The sequence below is a fragment of the Aquarana catesbeiana genome, linkage group LG11 (assembly GCF_042186555.1).
Source record: "Aquarana catesbeiana isolate 2022-GZ linkage group LG11, ASM4218655v1, whole genome shotgun sequence".
NCBI lineage: Eukaryota > Metazoa > Chordata > Amphibia > Anura > Ranidae > Aquarana > Aquarana catesbeiana.
In genome coordinates, this window is record NC_133334.1 from 203,952,510 (window position 1) to 203,972,755 (window position 20,246).

At 42.9% G+C, this 20,246-nt stretch overlaps 1 protein-coding gene across 2 annotated transcripts in view; it reads right to left on the reverse strand.

The window, feature by feature from the left end:
- Nucleotides 1-20,246, reverse strand: part of EDC4 (enhancer of mRNA decapping 4) — a 470,500-nt gene that overhangs the window by 157,475 nt on the left and 292,779 nt on the right. The window contains exons 16-19 of one of the 2 annotated variants that reach the window (XM_073605174.1): nucleotides 20,099-20,184; nucleotides 14,276-14,435; nucleotides 3,233-3,687; nucleotides 3,064-3,108 (exon numbers count right to left, since the gene is read on the reverse strand). In XM_073605174.1, coding sequence (XP_073461275.1) covers nucleotides 3,064-3,108; nucleotides 3,233-3,687; nucleotides 14,276-14,435; nucleotides 20,099-20,184 — 746 coding nt within the window. The remainder of the gene's footprint in view (nucleotides 1-3,063; nucleotides 3,109-3,232; nucleotides 3,688-14,275; nucleotides 14,436-20,098; nucleotides 20,185-20,246) is intronic. The other variant, XM_073605175.1, reaches the window with a different exon arrangement.

The following is a 20,246-nucleotide window of genomic DNA, read 5'->3' on the forward strand; positions in this document are numbered from 1 at the left end:
GTCATGCGACACTGTACCTAAACAACATTTTTATCATTTTTCACACAAATAGAGCTTTCTTTTGGTGGTGTTTAGTCATCACTGTTTTTTTTTTTATTTTTTGCGTTATAAGTAAAAAAAAAAGAGCAAACATTTTTATGGAAAAAAATCCACTTTTTTTAGTTTCTATTATAACATTTTGCAAATAAGCAATTGTACATAAATGTGGGCCAAAATTTATACTGCTACATATCTTTGGTGAAAAATAACCCACATTAGTGTATACTATTTGGTCTGTCTGAAAGTTAGAGAGTCTACAAGCTATGGAACAAATCGTTACAAATGTATCACACCTGATGTACTGACAGCCTATCATTTCTTCAGGCCCTGAAATGTCAGGACAGTACAAATAACCCCCAAATGACCCCTATTTGGAAAGTAGACAGGTATTTAGTAAGATGCATAGTGAGTTTTTTGAAATAGTAATTTTTTTCCCACAATTCTTTGGAAAATTAAGACTTTTTTTTGTTTTTACACAAAATTTTCATAAGTTATTTCTCACACACAGCATAAGCATACTTCCAGCTACACCCCAAAATACATTCTGCTACTCCAGAGTATGGCGATACCACAGATGTGAGACTTTCACAGCCTGGCCACAGACAGAGGTCCAACATGCAGGGAGCACCATCAGGCGTCCTAGGAGCATAATTTTCATTCCTACCTAACACACTTTTGAAAGTTCTGCTGCACCAGGACAATAGAATTTCCCACAAAATGACCCCATTTTGGAACGCAAACACCCAACGTTTTTCTTAACATAGCATGTACATAGCAAAAAATACACCCCAAAATACATTCTGCTACTAGTCTAGAGAATGGCAATACCACATGCGTGAGACTTTTACACAGCCTAAGCCACATATAGAGGCCAAACATGCAGGGAGCACCATCAGGCGTTCTAGGAGCATAAAACTACACATTTAGTTTCCGGACAACCTATCACACCTTTGAAGGTCCTGGAGTTCCAGGACAATGGAAACACCCAAAACATGACCCCATTTTGAAAAGCAATCACCAAAACGTATATTCTATGAGGCATGGGCTAGTGACAGGTACTTGGGTCCTCTGAGGGGCTGGTGGCAGGTCCTCTTTATTTGTGGGGCAATCGGGGCACATCACTGTACTGCAGCACATTTTTATTCCAAGCCTCCTCACATACTGAGGAGGAGAACCCGGCAACGGCACTACAGCCGTTTGTTGACATTTGTGACCAGCTGTGACTGGACACAGCCGGCCACGTAGTAAAGAGCCAAATTCATTGGCTCTGCACCCTGATCGGGGATGGGCTGTGTCCGAGGGACACGTCTCATCCCCGATCGCCACACATACCCGGGGGGCAAGCAGGAGTGGCGAGAGCCAGAGGACGTCATATGACGTCCACCCAGAGGAAGGAGATGTTCCTGTCGGCGTCATTACTATGGCAATGGTAACCACACTCCAATGTAATACAAAAGGGCATAGATAATACATGATTAAATACAAAACTAAAAAAAACACAGTAAAACCATAAATCATGATCTCTTAATGTCGAGATATAAACACATATAGCCAGTAGGCAAAAAAAAAAATCCACTATTTATACAGGCATAGATAAGCAAAAAAAGGGAAGTATACGGTTCCATTCATAAAAGTGGTCAATATCCCATTCAAAATTTAACCCATGAGGTATTCTCGTTTGAAGTTGAAATATCCAGTAGACTTCCCGTTTACACAGCATACAAAAGGTGTCACCCCTTATGCGACACTGCTTTTTTTTTTAATGACTTGTATGGATACGGCAGCCAGATCACCTCCATGACAATCACTGTAATGCTTAGCTACATTGGTTGAATGAGGTTTCTCTATGCCATAGAGGTGATCATGCAGGCAGTCCCTGAGCCTTCGAGTCATTCTAGCCATGTACTGGATTTAACAGAGTTAACTCCCACCTTCACGGATGGGGTCCTTAGGGACTGTGTCATAACGGTGCAGATCGCCAATGACCTATATAGCACCCTAAGGCTAACTACACCTTGCTGTACCAAGGGCGAGTTCTATTGCAGACTTCAGTGCAGAAGGCAACAATACAAGCTGCAACCCATATGAGGCAAGTTCTGGGTACTGTCCCCGAGGCGGATGCCAAGGTGCACTGATCCGGATGCTGTAGATGGTAGCTGCAATGGCTGTAGGCAGAAATTGGAAGCATATTCAGAACCCCACTCTCAGTCCTAATGGCCCATCCAAGGACAATAACAAAAAAACAAGGATTGCTGGGAGTGGGAAGGGTTTTATAAGTTGTCCCACAACAATATCGTTTCATATAACCCATGGTCTATGAATTACAGATCATGTGTCCTGTAAAGGAGTATCTAAACCCAAAAAACAAAACTCTACAGTCTCTTGCTTCCTTTGGAACTCAATCCTGAAATCTCTCTATCTTCTACCCTATTCACCTTTAGGTGATCCTTGAAAACGCATTTCTTTAGGAAAGCCTACCCTTTCTTTACCAAGAAACGTAGCTTTTACCTTTTCCATCACCTCATCCTCCACAGTTACTTTTATATCACTTGCCATCCCTTCAAGTTTGTAAGCACTCTCAAAGGCCCCCTGACCCTTTTATCCGCATTCTATTGCAACTGTACATTCTCCCTTTGTTTTATAAAGAACTGCACAAACAGTTGGCACTATAAAGTTTCTTTATATGAATAAAACAATTTTAAATAAGTGACAAAACGACCTGGTCAAATGCTGGTCTTAACAGCCTACAAAACAGGTCTGGTCAGTGGCATTATGTCACAAAAATGTTTACAAATGCAAGCACACAGTAATGAAATTCAGCAGCGAGTCTTTGTCACTAATTGTATCCGGTAAAAATAAACAAGTCAACTTGCTACTGCACGAATGTTATGTCAAAAACAAGAATGTCTGTTAAGCGTGCGACTCTCAAAGAGACAATCAGATGTTTCAACTAAGGAAGAAGGCATCAGTTAAAGATTTCGGCAGAATTTTCTATTAATCTATGAATGTTCTCTCATAGCAAACCTGGAAAGTGACATCAGCATTGTGTTTCCAGCCATCTTATCATTCCTAATAAAATAAAATAAATTTGGAGTTTACTGATATCTTGAAACTTAATATGAAAATAATAAAGACAACAGATTATTAGTTATAATTAAAAAGGTATGGACTTTTTTCAAATACTACAGCTTACCTTTCATTTAAATTATTTCTGGTCTCCCTTGTTATGTCAGGTGCTGCAGGCCAAGGCTGGGCAATGGCTTCTTCTACCTTATCCTGAATGCTCCTCTCAGCCAGAGGCTCAGCCCCAATCAGTTCATCTTGAGCTGCAGAAGATCCCGTCTCTAATACTCTGTGTCCATGCTCTGGTATGTTACAATTACGGGTTGAAAGAAGGTGTAGGGCAGAGGCTGCAGAGCTCATGCTGGGAGCGTGATTTTTGTCAGTATCGTCAGGGGTCAGGCCTAATGATATAGGGGCTGGGTAACTTCTTTGCAGGGTCTCTGAGGCAATCTCTGGAATATCTTGGGACACAGCGGTGGAAGCACTTGAGATAACATCTGGGGACCGTTCACGAGTAGGTGAAGCATGGGGTGCCAAAGAAGTTTCCAAATTTTGAAGTTCTAATGGAATACTTGATGGTGTAACCTAGGGAAATTAACCAACCAGCGAAAATGTAAATAGTTACACTTTTGAAGAAGAAAAGAAAAGTTTATCAAGCAGCTATAATGATCAATGCATAACAGGTATACAGCTAGTAATTTGCTTTTTAAATTAAATATTTCAATTTTCTTGGCCTACACTTCTGTTTATTGGTAATTTTCATAATCAGTATTTAAGAGGATGTGGACAAAAACAGAAGCATAAAAATATGCATAAAATGTAAAAAAATAGAGGGGAAGATGGCAGCTTACATATATAAACACCGCACCCAAAAGCGAAGAGAAAGAATAAAAAAAATACACCACACGTTACCATAATTTGCAGCTTTGTGTTATAAATAATTTAGCAGGAGGGGTGGCATTTGAATCTAAGCCCCCAAATGCTTCTAAAGATTATATTCAGCCAGTACAATGAGATACCTTCATGCAGCGTTAGCTTTTTATCAAGAGGATCTGAACTGCAGACGTTGTGCACAAAAATGCAGGAGGGCAGGAGACGAACCTTTCCCCAATACTGACTTACGATGTCTTAGTCTAAATTGTGCCTGTGTGTGGGGACAGCCACCTTGGTAGAGAAGGTGGTTTTGCTTCCTCGTGTAAATGCTTGCCTCCCAACGACTGGAGATATAAGGACTGTGGGAAATATTCAAGAAGTTGCTACCAAGATGCATGAATGAAGCAAAGCCAGGAAGATCATTACACTGTAGCTTTATTTTAAGAAGAACAGCACAGGATTGACACCACTAAATCTCACTCCAAATCTTGTTACACAGAGACTTCATACACACCATTCGATTTTCTTCAGATTTTAGTCTTCAGATTTACCAAAACCATATAATATGGAGGTCAAACCTTAAGAGTTTCAATTTGTATCCAATCAGGCAGGCCCTTGCACTACACGGTTTTGCTAAATCTGAAGACAAAAATCAGCAGAAAATCCAATAGTGTGTATGGGGCTTAAAGGATTAGGAGGCAGCAGTGCTATTCACAAAGCAGAAATAGTTATGTGGCTATAGGCAAAGTACCTAGGATACAGATGTGCTAGGAAGTGCACCACTATTTTTTTTAGGAGCAATTGAAGTCTAAAGGTAAATCTTTCAGATCCACTTTGAAGTCCAACTTCAGAAATAGAAAAAAAAAAAACATTTACCCTTGCAGTGAGGTCCCCTTATACTGCAAGGGTTAAATACTTGCCATGTCTAGTGGTGCACAGAAAGTAAATGCATACATTACTCCTGGCTTCATCAGGATCCCTCCAGAGCTGGAACAGCCCCCCCCCCCCCCCAAGTCTGTTTAGTAACCTCTGATGATATTCTGTAACCTCTGAGTAGCTCCAGTCATGCTCCAGCCTCCTTAACATAAAATACAGGGTTCACGACTCTGTATTCCAAGAGATGACACTGAGGGTCCTCCTTCTACAGACTGGATCTTCGGGCAGAGGCGGGGCATCATAGCTAGCTGGAGTGGGATATAAGTACGACAAGCCTGCACTGGGAATCCCTAGAGACATACCAAGGATTTATGGGAAGAGCCCTTCTGCAAGTGTGATTTTTTTTTTTCTTTAATTCCTGGAGTTAGGCTTTAAGCATACTACCAAAACATGAGGAACAGAAAGTGCAGCTGCTTTATATGACAACTGTACTTTGCTTCCTGCATCTTTCCACACATAAAGAGAACCTGTTACAACAAATTATCACATGGGGGACCCCTTAAGAAAGTAATAAAATTAGGTTAAAAAAAAATTATATGAATGCAAATGTGTACGTCTGGGTAAATGACAATTGTGCAACTTATAGATTCCAGCGCTACTTTAATGACTGGAATAAAACTAATGGATAGGCGTAAGGCCAAAGTGGTGCCTATATTTAAAAGGTCTAAGTCTTTAACAATTAACTATAGACCTGTTAGTTTAACATCTATTAGGGTTGTCCCGATACCACTTTTTTAAGACCGAGTACAAGTACCGATACTTTTTTTCAAGTACTCGTCGATACAGATTCTTTTTTTTCTTTTTTTTTTTTTTAATGTCACGTGACAGTGTTTTTTGTTTTTTACAATTTTTGTTTTTTTACAATTTTTTGTTTTTTTACAATGCTTTCTTTTTTTTTTTTTTTAAGGGGGGGAGGGGGTGGACGGCTTCTGTGTGTTTCTTATTTAAATTTTTATTATTTTTACAATTTTTTTTTTTATTATTATTTATTGCACTACTTTGTGTTTTTTTTTTTTTTTTAATCAGCCCTGTTGGGGGGCTTTGGTGATATATCAGGGGTCTTAACAGACCCCTGATATCTCCCCCTCGAGACAAAGAAAGAGACCAAGGATAGAGATTACCCAGTCCCTTTCTCTGCAGCCTCAGCTGCACTGAAAATTAATGGAGAGAAGACAGCGGAGGAAGAACGGAGGAGGACATGGAGGAAAACTGGAGGGGGACAGCCGCAGAACGGAGGGGGACAGCTGCAGAACGGAGGGGGCATGGAGGAGGATGAGGTGACAGTCAGCGATGTTCGCGTGTGGGAGAGTTACAAGCACCGATCACTGCTGTATAAATTTCACTACACCAGCTGAAAGCCGCAGGGGGAGAAGCTTGTGACTCCCGCACGCACCGATCACTGCTGACTTTCCCGGTATCGGGTGAAGCATCGAGTACAAGTACATGGGCAAATGCTCGGTATCGGTACCGGATACTAGTATCGGTATCGGGACAACCCTAACATCTATAGTCAGGAAGATACTGGAGAGTTTAACCAGTTGCCGACCGCCGCACAACGATGTACGTCGGCACAATGGCACGGGCAGGCATAAGGACTTACCTGCCTGCCCGCGGGCGGGGGGTCCAGTCGGAACCCCCCCCCCCCCCCCCCGTGCCTGCGGCGGTCGGATTCATGTCAGGGGCGATCAGAGGTGAGGGGGAGGCCACTCATTCGTGGCCACTCCCTCGGTATCGCTCCTGGCGAATGACAAGCTCGGCTTCTGTAATGTAAACAGAAGCGGAGGAAGTGATGTAATCTCTCCTCGAGCTGGTCTTTTTGTTCCGGCGCCGAGGAGAGAAGACATCAATGTGAGTTTGCACAACACTACACTTACAGTAGAACACGCAGGCACACTTTTCACCCCCCAGTCACCCCCCTGTACCCACTGTCACCAATAGCATTTTTTTTTTTTTTTTGCATTGGTGTCAGTTTGTGACAGTTATAAGTGTTAGGGCAGTTAGGGTGAGCCCCCTTTAGGTCTAGAGTACCCCCCTTTAGGTCTAGGGTACCCCCATAACCCCCCCTAATAAAGGTTAACCCCTTGATCACCCCCCATCGCCAGTCTCACTAAGCGATCGTTTTTCTGATCGCTGTATTAGTGACACAGGGAGGTAAGTATATAGGTTGGCCGTCAGTGTTTTATAGCGACAGGGACCCCCATATACTACCTAATAAAGGTGTTAACCCCCAGATTGCCCCCTAGTTAACCCTTTCACCAGTGATTACCGTATAAGTGTTACGGGTGACGCTGGTAAGTTTGTTTATTATAGTTTTAGGGCACCTGCCGTTCATTACTTAATAAAGGTTTAACCCCCTAATTGTCCAGCGGTGATATAAGTTAAGTTTTTAGGGTCAGATAAGGTCTGCGTCGCCCCAGGCAGCGTCAGGTTAGTGCCAGTACCGCTAACACCCACGCACGCAGCATACACCTCCCTTAGTGATATAGTATCTGAACGGATCAATATCCGATTCACAGAGTCAGGCCTGATCCCTGCGATCGCTAACAGTTTTTTGGTAGCGTTTTGAATCAGTCGCTAACAGTCAGGAGCTTTTTTACCTGCAAGTCTCACTAGTGTACCACTAAATTTAGAGCCCAAAATGGCAAATCCAAGGTACACTAGTGAAGAGGCCTACACGTTTCTGAGCATGACAGATAGTGAAGAGGAAGTCACTCATCTGTCAGATTCAGGCTCAGAATACAAACCTGTAGACAGCAGCGGCTCCATGACAGATAGCTCTGACGACGAAGTTGTGGTCCCTGCCAAGGTCAGGCGTACCAGACCCCAAACTTCTTCTGTCCTTGATGTGCAAGAACCGCAGGTCCCTCGTATGGAGCAGAGAAGTACTAGCGCCGCTATTCCTTCTGGTGAACTGGCAAGCACCAGCGGCCTAGTACACCCTGATCGTACATCCAGCACTGCAGTAACACTTGGTGACGTGGCGAATCTCATAAGTGCAGTTCAAGCTGGTGAGGTGGCAAGCACAAGTAGTGTCCCGCTGCCACCAAGAAGACGAACACAGGCCTGTCGTGCCCATAGTGCCCTTCCTGCTGCATTCACCAATCCGAATTGGGAACCCACCACTTCTGCAGCACCCGTACTTCCCCCATTCACTGGCCAACCCGGCATTCATGTGGAAACAGTTGATTTTACGCCACTTGATTTTTATTCGCTGTTTTTCACTGAAGATCTCTATAGATCTATTGTGGACCAAAGCAATTTGTACTCTGGTCAACACATCGCCACTATTCCCCAGTCCTCCCTTTCCAAAGATTGGAAACCAATTACGGTTTCCGAATTTAAGATCTTTCTGGGCCTTTCCCTCAACATGGGCATAACTAAAAAGAGTGAGTTGCGGTCATATTGGTCCACTGACCCAATTCACCAGATGCCCTTGTTCTCTGCCTCCATTACCAGGGCACAATACGAGCAGATTTTGAGGTTCATGCACTTCAACAACAATGAACTCTGTCATCCTCGTGGAGACCCTGAACACGAACGGCTCTACAAAATTCGGCCCCTCGTAAACCACTTCAACCAACGTTTTGCAGACTTGTTTACTCCCCATCAAGTTGTCTGCGTTGATGAGTCCCTGATTAAGTTTTCTGGCCGCTTGTCATTCAAACAGTACCTTCCCAGCAAGCATGCCAGATACGGGGTCAATATGTATAAGCTCTGTGACAGGGCCACAGGGTATACATGTAGTTTTATGGTTGACGAGGGCAAAGATAGTCGCGTAGAGCCAACAAACTTCCCTGACTACATAGGAAGCGCTGGCAAGATTGTGTGGGACTTGGTGTCACCCTTATTCGGAAAGGGGTACCACTTATATGTGGACAATTATTACACGAGCGTGCCACTTTTTAGTCACCTTTTTGATCAGCAGATTGGAGCATGTGGCACCGTGCGACCTAATTGCTGGGGCTTTCCCCAGCGGCTTGTAGATTCCCGTCTTAGGCTGGGGAGAGAGCCTGCTTGCAGTGTAATAAATTTGCTCGCTATGAAGTGGAAGGATAATAAGAATGTTTTCATTCTTGCCTCCCTTCATGCAGACACGACAGTCCAAATTACTACGGCGACTGGTGTTGTGGAGAAACCCCTCTGTGTCCACGAATATAACCTCAATGTGGGAGGGGTGGACCTCAACGACCAGTTGTTGGCGCCGTACCTAATTGCCCGTAAGGCCAGACGCTGGTATAAAAAAGAAGTGTCTGTATACTTATTTCAATTGGCTTTGCTGAACGTGCTCATGTGCTATACAGAGCTTCAGGACGGACTGGATCCTTCCTTAAATTCCAGGAGATCTAAAGAGATTGTCCGAGCCCTTCTGTTTCCAGACGGTGCTCCACCTCACCTTCCCCAACCAAATGCAGTAAGCCGGCTGCATGAGAGGCATTTTCCTTATGTCCTCCCGAGTACCCCTACCCAACGAGCCCCCCAAAGTAAATGTCGTGTCTGCAGAAAGCGCGGATATAGGCGTGACACCCGGTATTATTGTCCCCCCTGTCCTGACAATCCTGGTCTTTGCATTGGTGAATGTTTTGCACGCTACCATACACTAGTTGAGTTTTAGCGTAGGGTACAGCACTGCACAGACTAGGACACACTTTCACAGGGTCTCCCAAGATGCCATCGCATTTTGAGAGACCCGAACCTGGAAACGGTTACAGTTATAAAAGTTACAAAAAAAAAGTGAAAAAAAAAGTGAAAAAAAAAACCCACAAAAAAAAGTGAAAAAAAAACAAAAATAGTTGTCGTTTTATTGTTCTCTCTCTATTCTCTCTATTGTTCTGCTCTTTTTTACTGTATTCCATTCTGCAATGTGTTATTGTTATTATGTTTTTATCATGTTTGCTTTATAGGTATGCAATTTTTTTATACTTTACGGTTTACTGTGTTTTATTGTTAACCAATTTTTTGCTTTCAGGTACGCCATTCAGCTGCAGAGCGGATTTATCCATCTTGACAGCAACAGCGTTTGCTCCCACGATACATAAAGCCGGGACTCCAACGCTGTCGGAGGTGATTTCACCACCACAGTTACATACTTCAGCATATATGTCCCCATGCTTCGGCATATATAAACGGTGCATGTATGCCCATCATTAGAAGTGGTTGGATGAAGGAAGGTATTCTAATGGTGGGCATACCCACCGATCAATCTCTTTTTCTCGTTCAGCCCACAGGCTGCACGAAAAAAAAGTTTACAATATATGCCCAACAAGACCAGCAACGTACTGGTATGTTGCTGGACTTTGAGTGGTTATACCAGAATGATGCCTGCAGGTTTAGGTATCATCTTGGTATCATTCTTTTCAGCCAGCGGTCGGCTTTCATGTAAAAGCAATCCTAGCGGCTAATTAGCCTCTAGACTGCTTTTACAAGCAGTGGGAGGGAATGCCCCCCCCCCCCAACCGTCTTCCATGTTTTTCTCTGGCTCTCCTGTCCCAACAGGAAACCTGAGAATGCAGCCGGTGATTCAGCCAGCTGACCATAGAGCTGATTAGAGACCAGAATGGCTCCAAACATCTCTATGGCCTAAGAAACCGGAAGCTACGAGCATTTCATGACTTAGATTTCGACGGATGTAAACAGCGCCATTGGGAAAGCATTTTAACACACCGATCTTGGTGTGGTCAGATGCTTTGAGGGCAGAGGAGAGATCTAGGGTCTAATAGACCCCAATTTTTTCAAAAGAGTGTACCTGTCACTACCTATTGCTATCATAGGGGATATTTACATTTCCTGAGATAACAATAAAAATGATTTAAAAAAAAATATGAAAGGAACAGTTTAAAAATAAGATAAAAAAGCAAAAAAATAATAAAGAAATAAAAAAAAAAAAAAAAAAAAAAAAAAGCACCCCTGTCCCCCCCCCTGCTCTCGCGCAACGGCGAACGCAAACGTCGGTCTGGCGTCAAATGTAAACAGCAATTGCACCATGCATGTGAGGTATCACCGCGAAGGTCAGATCGAGGACAGTAATTTTAGCAGTAGACTTCCTCTGTAAATCTAAAGTGGTAACCTGTAAAGGCTTTTAAAAATGTATTTAGTTTGTCGCCACTGCACGTTTGTGCGCAATTTTAAAGCATGTCATGTTTGGCATCCATGTACTCGGCCTAAGATCATCTTTTTTATTTCATCAAACATTTGGGCAATATAGTGTTTTTTAGTGCATTAAAATTTTAAAGAGTGTTTTTTTAACCACAAAAATGCGTTTGAAAAATCGCTGTGAAAAAAAAAATTAACCACCCACCATTTTAATGTTGTTAAAAGGCTGACCCAACACAGTGGGGTACATTTACAGACACCCAGGGTACATACCAATGGTTAAGGTCAGGGTCGCCTAAGCTGTCCTAGCAGAAGGGAGAGCGGCCACCTGTCAAAACTAGGTACCTGCTCTTCCCCCCCCCAAAAAAAAAAAGACATGCCAAATGTGGCAAGAGAGGACTTAAAGCGGAATTTGCCCTTTTGGGTCAAATTCTGCTTGAAGAAAACATACGTACTTTAATGACCATAGTTTTGAGTTTACAGCTGTACTGCCTAATGTAATACTAAATAAAAAAAATAAAAAATTTATATATATATATATATATATATATATATATATATATATATATATATATATATATATATATATATATATATATATATATATATATATACAAAAAAAATGGAGGATGGGGGCGGGACTTTGTGTGAGGCATGTTGGTGAATATGTCCACATTATAAAAACTGTGATGGTAAGATGTCTAGAGTTGATCCTGTATCAAATGATGATACCCACAGAATATATTGCAAGGAAATGATACATAGTTTAATACAGAAAGATCATAAAACCACATACATGATAAAAGGAGTACATTTGGGCTACAATGAGGTATGTTGACATACGAAATTTACAGACATGGTTTGAATAATGATAATACATGTACAGGACATGGTAAAATAGTGTAACACATGGTACAATAAATAGATGTATGCATCGATAGATGTTAACTCTACGCGTTTCTTGGCTTGAAACCAATCGTCAGGAGTCTGATGCAGTGTAGCTGCATTGAAAGAATAACTGTGTGTCAGTAAAAGTATGGGGAAAATGGACGCATAAACATGCAAAATAGTTTAGATATACTCACAGACGATGCATGGGTGAATGATAACCCATACAATGTGGTGCAATGTTGGTCCGGGTACACTGAATCTCACCCGGGGTTGAGGCAGAGAGCACGCTCCAAGGAGACCATCGGCCCCGACCGACCAGGTGGCCGGAGCACCTACAAGGGCCACCAAGCGGGGACAGATAGCGAGGCCCAGAGAATGGGAAAAACGCTGGGAATGAAAAAAGGAGATGAGAGTGTGAGTGACTTGAGTGAAAATAAGGGAGTGAATGGAGGAGTGAAAAGGGAGGAAAAGACAAGGAGAGGGGCCCAGAGTGTACATAAGTATGAGTAGTGGGAATAGTCCATCACACAAGAAGGAAATATGTGAACCGAAATGTGAGTGTGCAAAACCAGGAAGCCACTGCAGGTGTCAGTGAAGAAGTGTAAGAGTGTATAAGGAAGTTACCTGTGGTGAGATAGCCGGGCCAGTTGACGTGCCCCGAAGAGACATGGTGAGCGCACAAGGTGCCCGGCCAGTGACGGCCGTAATAAAGCCGAGGGCTAGGGGCGCGCTCACGCCAACGTCATAGGCGGACCTGATGACGTGGCGGGGGGCGGGCAGCCAGGAACATCGTGTGGCCACCCCCCAACCCAGCAGCGTCAAGGTCCTGGTTGGTAAATCACCAATAGGCTCCGCCTACGGCAGCCAAAGGCGCAGGAGGCGGGACGTGGGAGTAATGACGCCGATGCGTCGAGGCCAGGACCCGCCCCCGTCAATGGTAGGGCGGGTGGCGGGTAATGGACTGGGCGCATCGCAACCCCGGGAAAAGACCAGATAGATCCCGGCACCAACTGCATCCAGAGAGCAGCAAGCAGACAGCGTATATGATCAGGGAGAATAAAAAATATATAGATGCTATGAATACAAAAGAAAAGGAAAATAAAGGGAAGGGCAAAATAAATAAAATAGGCAAGCCATATGAAGGCTGGTGGTCTCTGCCCTGATTGGAAACAGTGATTGACACTGACACCTGCAGTGGCTTCCTGGTTTTGCACACTCACATTTCGGTTCACATATTTCCTTCTTGTGTGATGGGCTATTCCCACTACTCATACTTATGTACACTCTGGGCCCCTCTCCTTGTCTTTTCCTCCCTTTTCACTCCTCCATTCACTCCCTTATTTTCACTCAAGTCACTCACACTCTCATCTCCTTTTTTCATTCCCAGCGTTTTTCCCATTCTCTGGGCCTCGCTATCTGTCCCCGCTTGGTGGCCCTTGTAGGTGCTCCGGCCACCTGGTCGGTCGGGCCGATGGTCTCCTTGGAGCGTGCTCTCTGCCTCAACCCCGGGTGAGATTCAGTGTACCCGGACCAACATTGCACCACATTGTATGGGTTATCATTCACCCATGCATCGTCTGAGTATATCTAAACTATTTTGCATGTTTATGCGTCCATTTTCCCCATACTTTTACTGACACACAGTTATTCTTTCAATGCAGCTACACTGCATCAGACTCCTGACGATTGGTTTCAAGCCAAGAAACGCGTAGAGTTAACATCTATCGATGCATACATCTATTTATTGTACCATGTGTTACACTATTTTACCATGTCCTGTACATGTATTATCATTATTCAAACCATGTCTGTAAATTTCGTATGTCAACATACCTCATTGTAGCCCAAATGTACTCCTTTTATCATGTATGTGGTTTTATGATCTTTCTGTATTAAACTATGTATCATTTCCTTGCAATATATTCTGTGGGTATCATCATTTGATACAGGATCAACTCTAGACATCTTACCATCACAGTTTTTATAATGTGGACATATTCACCAACATGCCTCACACAAAGTCCCGCCCCCATCCTCCATTTTTTTTGTACAATATGGGATGGAGGCATGTTGGTGCATTCACACAAAATGAGTGGACAGGTCACAACCCCAATTTGACATATATATATATATATATATACATACACACACACACACACATATATATATATACACACACACACACACACACACACACACACACACACACATATATATATATATATATATACACATATACATACATGCACACATCTATATAGATATATATATCTATATATACACATATATATATAGCTATATATAGATATATATCGATATATATCTATATATATATAAAATTAGCAGCAGACCACATTATTTATGTGAAAGAGACTGTTTTTACCTGTACTATTGGTTTGTGAATTACTTTCTCAGAAAGGCCTGGAATAAGAACAGCTGAGGTTCTTGGAGAAGCTGGAAAACTTCCACTATGCAGAGAGCTACTTAATGTAACGCTACTGTCAATCTGTAGTTTTGGACTTAGTGTAATTTCATCAGGAAGCCTGCAAGAAAAAAAAAAAAACATGAGACCGGAGATGAACATTTAAAGCAAACCTGTGCTTTTGCTCATACCAAGCAAAGCAACATACTAACTTTAATTACCTCCTCCTCAACAGCACACTCACCTTTCTTTTACTCCTCCCCATGCTGTTTAGCTGCTGACAGTGAATATACCCAGGGCTTTTAGTATGTAGATCATGTAACAATGCTGGCGCTTGACAATTACCTAGTGCTGTCACATGATGACAGGTAGCCAGTCCTCAGTCACATTACGTTCTAACTATAGCAATTCAAAGTTTTTACATTGCTTCCTGCTCTCCCTTCCTGGCAGCAGCACCGGAGCATCAGGAAAGCAAGTGTTTCTGTAGAGGGGCATTCATCTGAACATGTTGCTTTGCCTTGCATGGGAAAATCACAGGCTTATATGTATATATTTCTGTAGGTTAATACAACTATATAGTGACACCGACATATTAAAGTATAATGAAAGGCAAAACTTTTTTTCAGTTTTTGGATAGAGTGGAGATGGTTTAGAATGCTTGTCAGTTTTTATTGCTGTCTGTGTCCCCGGTAAGCAGATTCACCCTCTCCAATTGTCCCATTTACCATTATTATTGAAAGTGAAAATCCTAAATTTTGGGTTGTCCCTAGAAAAGTAATAGAGGGGAAATCTTCCAATGGGGACACTAGTTCTGGTGGCCCTAAGGAAATCCCCTTAATTTGCAGTGATTTCCTGACTTCATGTTTGGCTATTGGACAGGAAGTGAAGTGAAATCTATGCAATGGGACACAGATGGTGAAAAGAAATCTGACAGGGGTCATAACCCTCCCTTGCTCTATCCAAATTGAAAAAAAAAAATGGAAAATGGTTTCATACTTACCGTAATTTTCCTTTCCTAGTGCATATCCATGGCAGCATACTAGTAACAGGCTCCACCTTTGGCTCCTCCCTCAGGACAATGATTATTATGAAAAAAAGGGTTAAGGATTCCCCCCTTCATTCTCCGTAAAATAGAATACCGAGGGAGGGTGCGTATGCTGCCATGGATTTGCACCAAGAAAGGAAAATTACAGTAAGTATGAAAAAAATTCAGTTTTCCTGGTGCATCCATGGCAGCATATTAGTGATAAATAACTAGCTGAAACAGCTGGGTAATGCTTAGAAAAAAATATTTGGCTGAAACTCAGGCTAATTAAATTGTTCTCTTGCCGAACCCCACGGAGGTCAGAGCTCCTGGGTCTACCCTGTAGAGACTCATAAATGTGTGCTGGAAAGGCCATGTTGCCTTTCTGCAAGTTGTATCTACTGAAACATTGGCCCTCATGACCCATGACGACCAAACTGCTCTGGTCGAGTGTGTCCTGACCGAAGGAGGAGGATCCAGGCCCTTAGCCCTGTATGCTCTCTGAAATAATCTTACTATCCAAGATGTAATGGGTCTGGTGAGGCTTCCCTGCCTCTGATCTTGCCTCTCAGAATGACAGTTTCACTGATTTTCTGAACGGGGCTGTAGTCTAGAGGTAAAATTTGAGAACGTTTGAAATAGCCAACTCGTGGAGAAAGCCTGAAGTAGGATCCGAGATCTGCCGGAGAAACAGGAGAGGATACCTTCAGTACAAAACCGCATTCGTACACAATTATACGCTATCCGGGTAGAAAACAATGTGTTCGTCCTCTGCCCCAAGGACTTGTAATTCCGAAACCCTTCTGCCTGATGTTTTTGCGATTAGGAAGGCCAGTTTAGGAGTTCGGTTCCATAATGAAGCCGTTTCAGACAGAGCAAAGAGCTGTTCTGGAAAAAAATAAAAAAAAGATGGGGGAGTCCTTAACCGCTTGCCGACCAGCCGCCGCAGTTGAGGCAGAATGGCACAGCTGGGCAAAACAACGACATTACCTTACGTCGCTTCGCCTTTTGGCCACTAGGGGCATGCGCGCCCACAGCTTGTGCCAGGAGCCAATGCGAGTTCCTGGTAGGAGCGATGACCGCCGGGCTCCAGCGATCGCTCGTGACAGAGCGGGAACCAGGATCTGTGTGTATAAACACACAGATCCCGGTTCTCTCAGGGGATAGAACAGATTGTGTGTTCATACTATGTCTCTCCTCCTAGACAGTCCCATCCCCCCTACAGGTAGAACACAGTGAGGGAAAACAGGTAACCCCTTGATCGCGCCCCAGTGTTAACTCCATCCCTGCCAGTGACACTTATACAGTAATCAGTGCATTTTTATAGCACTGATCACTGTATAATTGTCAATGGTCCCAAAAATGTGTCAAAAATGTCGGCTCTGTCCTCTGCAATATCGCAGTCCCGATAAAAATCTCAGATCGCCACCATTACTAGTAAAAAAAATAATAAAAATAAAAATATCATAAATCTATCCCCTATTTTGTAAATGCTATAACTTTTGCGCAAACCAGTCAATATATGCTTATTGCGATTTTTTTTTAACCAAAAATATGTAGAAGTATACATATCGGCCTAAACTGAGGAAAAAGTTTGTTTTTTGAAAAAAAAAAATGTGGGATATTTATTATAGTAAAAAGTAAGAGATAGTGTTTTTTTCAAAATTGTCGCTCTTCTTTTGTTTATAGCGCAAAAAAAAAAAAAACGCAGAGGCGATCAAATACCACCAAAAGAAAGCTCTATTTGTGGGGGAAAAAGGACGTCAATTGTGTTTGGGTACAGCACTGCACAATTGTCAGTTAAATCGACGCAGTGCCGTATTGCAAAAAATGGTCTCGTCATTGAGCTGCCAAACCTTCTGGGGCTGAAGTGGTTAACTTATTCTTTTATTATATTCACTGTCATGAGGGAGGAGCCAATGGGGGAGCCTATCAATAGCATGCTGCAATAGATGCACCAGGAAAAACTTTTGCCTATAGTTCTATTTTAAGTAAAAGGCATCAGACACCTAAGCTCTTTAAATTACAAGGAAAGCAAATAGAAGAGAAAAAAACATGTGTATCATGAACAAGCATTGTATAAAGGTATTGATTAGAAAGTTATCTAGTGCAAAGAATAAACCCAAAAGTGCACAGCCTGGAGCATTTCAAGATTCAGAGTTTAGGTCTGCCAGTGTTCTGAGACCAGCTTAGCTGCAGATCTTTTTCTGGTAATCACAGAATAGATAATAGGGTCAATTAGACAATAAAGAGAACCGATAGCTACACAAGTATGCTGTCATACAGAGGGGCATGTCAGCACTCTGTGAACGTATTACCCCACGCAATGAAAAGATTAACTACAGAAGTATGGCAATAAAAAAAAAAAAAAAAAACAAGCATACATACTCACCTCCATGCTGTAGCATCAGTGTGATGTTGCAGCTGTCTCTCGTCAGCTCTTGGGCTTGCCAGCATTTAAGCAGTTTTCTTTCTTTCCACAAGGAATTGAAGAAAAAAACAAAAGGCCTTGATTCCCCCCATCAACACAGTCAGTGCTGATGGGGGAAACCCTCTTGCTGCGGTATTGTATTTTGACAGCGAGAGGTTTCACCTCTGTCAAAATCCAATGATAACTGCTGCCAACTATAGCCAGCGTCAGTGATCGTACGAAAAAAAAACAAAACAGGCTGGTTGACTGATTGACTGGCTGACTGGCTGGATTTTGATCATTCTATGGCCGCGATAAGTTTGAAAACTGATCGCATGACTGCTGATGACTCAGTTCTTGGCCTGCTCGGAACAGAGAGATGCAAAAAACATTCTTACTCACCTAGGTGAATGCAGCATCAATCCGATACTGCACCTGTCCCCCCGCAGCTTTCACACCGTGAACTGAGCAATTAAAGACAGCTGATTGCTCAGTTCTCACTCTTGAGTTAGCAGAGCCAGTGACAGTCAATCACTGCTTAACGCTCTGCCCCTCCACAGCAGACTTGGGCTCACAGACATGTGCTGAGAGCTAGATACAGCTGTCAATCAGGCACCTGGGTGGGTTCCAACAATATGGTCAGGATACTTCCAGAGCCTTGAGTGGCTTTGTAAAATAAGCTGACTCTGGGTCAAAAGAGAGCAAAAGTAGGTGCAGTCTTGTGACCCAGAAGACAAATATGGCCAAAAGAGCTTTGGCCATACTGGTCTTTTAAAGAAGACTCCTCTACACCTTCAGTTGTTTGCAATTCCCCTCTTTTCACACTTCTACCACCCTGTTCACCCAAGAGACCAAACAGGCAGGTCTGTATATGTTGTAAGTAGTCTGAAGCTTAACCACTGCAACCAACTATACACAGCTCCACTTTAAAGCGGGAGTCCCGCAAATTTTTTTTTTTTTTTTTTAAGTCAGCAGCTACAAATACCGCAGCTGACTTTTAAAAAAAGGACACTTACCTGTCCCAGGGTCCAGAGATGTCGGCACCCGAGGCCGAACCGTCCCTCGGATGCTGCTGCCGCCGCCATCTTCGGTAAGGGAATCAGGAAATTAAGCTTTGCGGCTTCACTTCCCAGTTCCCTATTGCGCATGCGAGAGTTGAGCTGCACAATTCGAATGGTCCCTGCTGTGTCTGGGACCAGTGTGTGTCCCAGCAGAGAGCGCGGGGGGGGGGACGGGAAGTGGCGTAGACTCCCGTGGAAGTCTATTCCCCTTAGTGGGTGCAAACACCTGTCTTAGACAGGTATCTGCAACCCCCTCCCCCCTGAAAGGTGCCAAATGTGACACCGGAGGGGGGGGAGGGTTCCAAAAAGCGGAGGTTCAATTTTTGTGTAAACCTCCGCTTTAAAGTAAAAGGGCCTGGTAACTAAATGCTCCAACAATCCTGTGCTTTATTGTGGAAGGAAAGGGAAAGTGTCACATGTCCCTGTGGTCCATGAGGATATCTTGCTCTGCATTCTATAGCCTCCCATTATTGTCTTGCATCCTCCAAGGTCCAATTCCAGTGCTCTGGATTCCTTAAAGTGGGTGTACACCTCAGACAGGGGAAAAATGAACGAAGCATGTCCCTCTATAGCGTGTAATTGTCTCAATCCAGAGCACTTAGTGTCATTTCTGTCAGCTGCTTTGTTCTCTGCTATATACATTTGTCACTTCTGACTTTTTCTGACACCAACAGTAAAATTGTGACCAGGGAGGAAGCTCTATTACACAGCCTGTGAATGACAGCCTCAGCACTGTTCCTGTGTGAAGGGGGGTGTATCCCTAACCTCCAATCAGTATCCAGAGCTCTCCTCACTGAGCACACAGTGTGACTTCAACTCTTCGCACTCTTTTTTATGAAGTCTCAGACAAGCTATATAAATTCTGGACTTTGAATGGATGTAGAGAAGAGAAGACTGCAGATAAACAGGTAAAACCTATGTAGAAGGATGTTTCATCTCTGAAACACCTGAGGCCAGTCACAACAATGGATATATGTAAGGGTTTACAACCACTATATATACATACTGTATGCTCTGCTTAAAGTACTGTCTGACAAGCCAATAACAAGTACCAATGAATAATGAATTGTTTGCAAGCCAAAACAATATTCAGCCTAAATGTACCAGATCATAAACAGACATATTTGTATTTTCTTCTTATACTTTATTAAAATATAGGTCTGGTATGAATATGTCACTTTAAGCCAACATGTATGTCTGTCTGGTGAACAGTATTTCATTTTTGTGGGAAAAAAAAAAAGGTCTTATAAACAGATTGTCAAGATAAAAATAAAATATTTTTATGTTACCTGGAGATGGTTGTGTCGACTGAGGCACTACTCATAGCTGTGACGGAAGTCAGTGAGCCAATACTGGATGCGGCAGAAGAAACAATCTATCACAAATGTTACAAGTGGGGGGTGGGAAGGAGAGAAAAAAAAAAAGATAGATCAATAA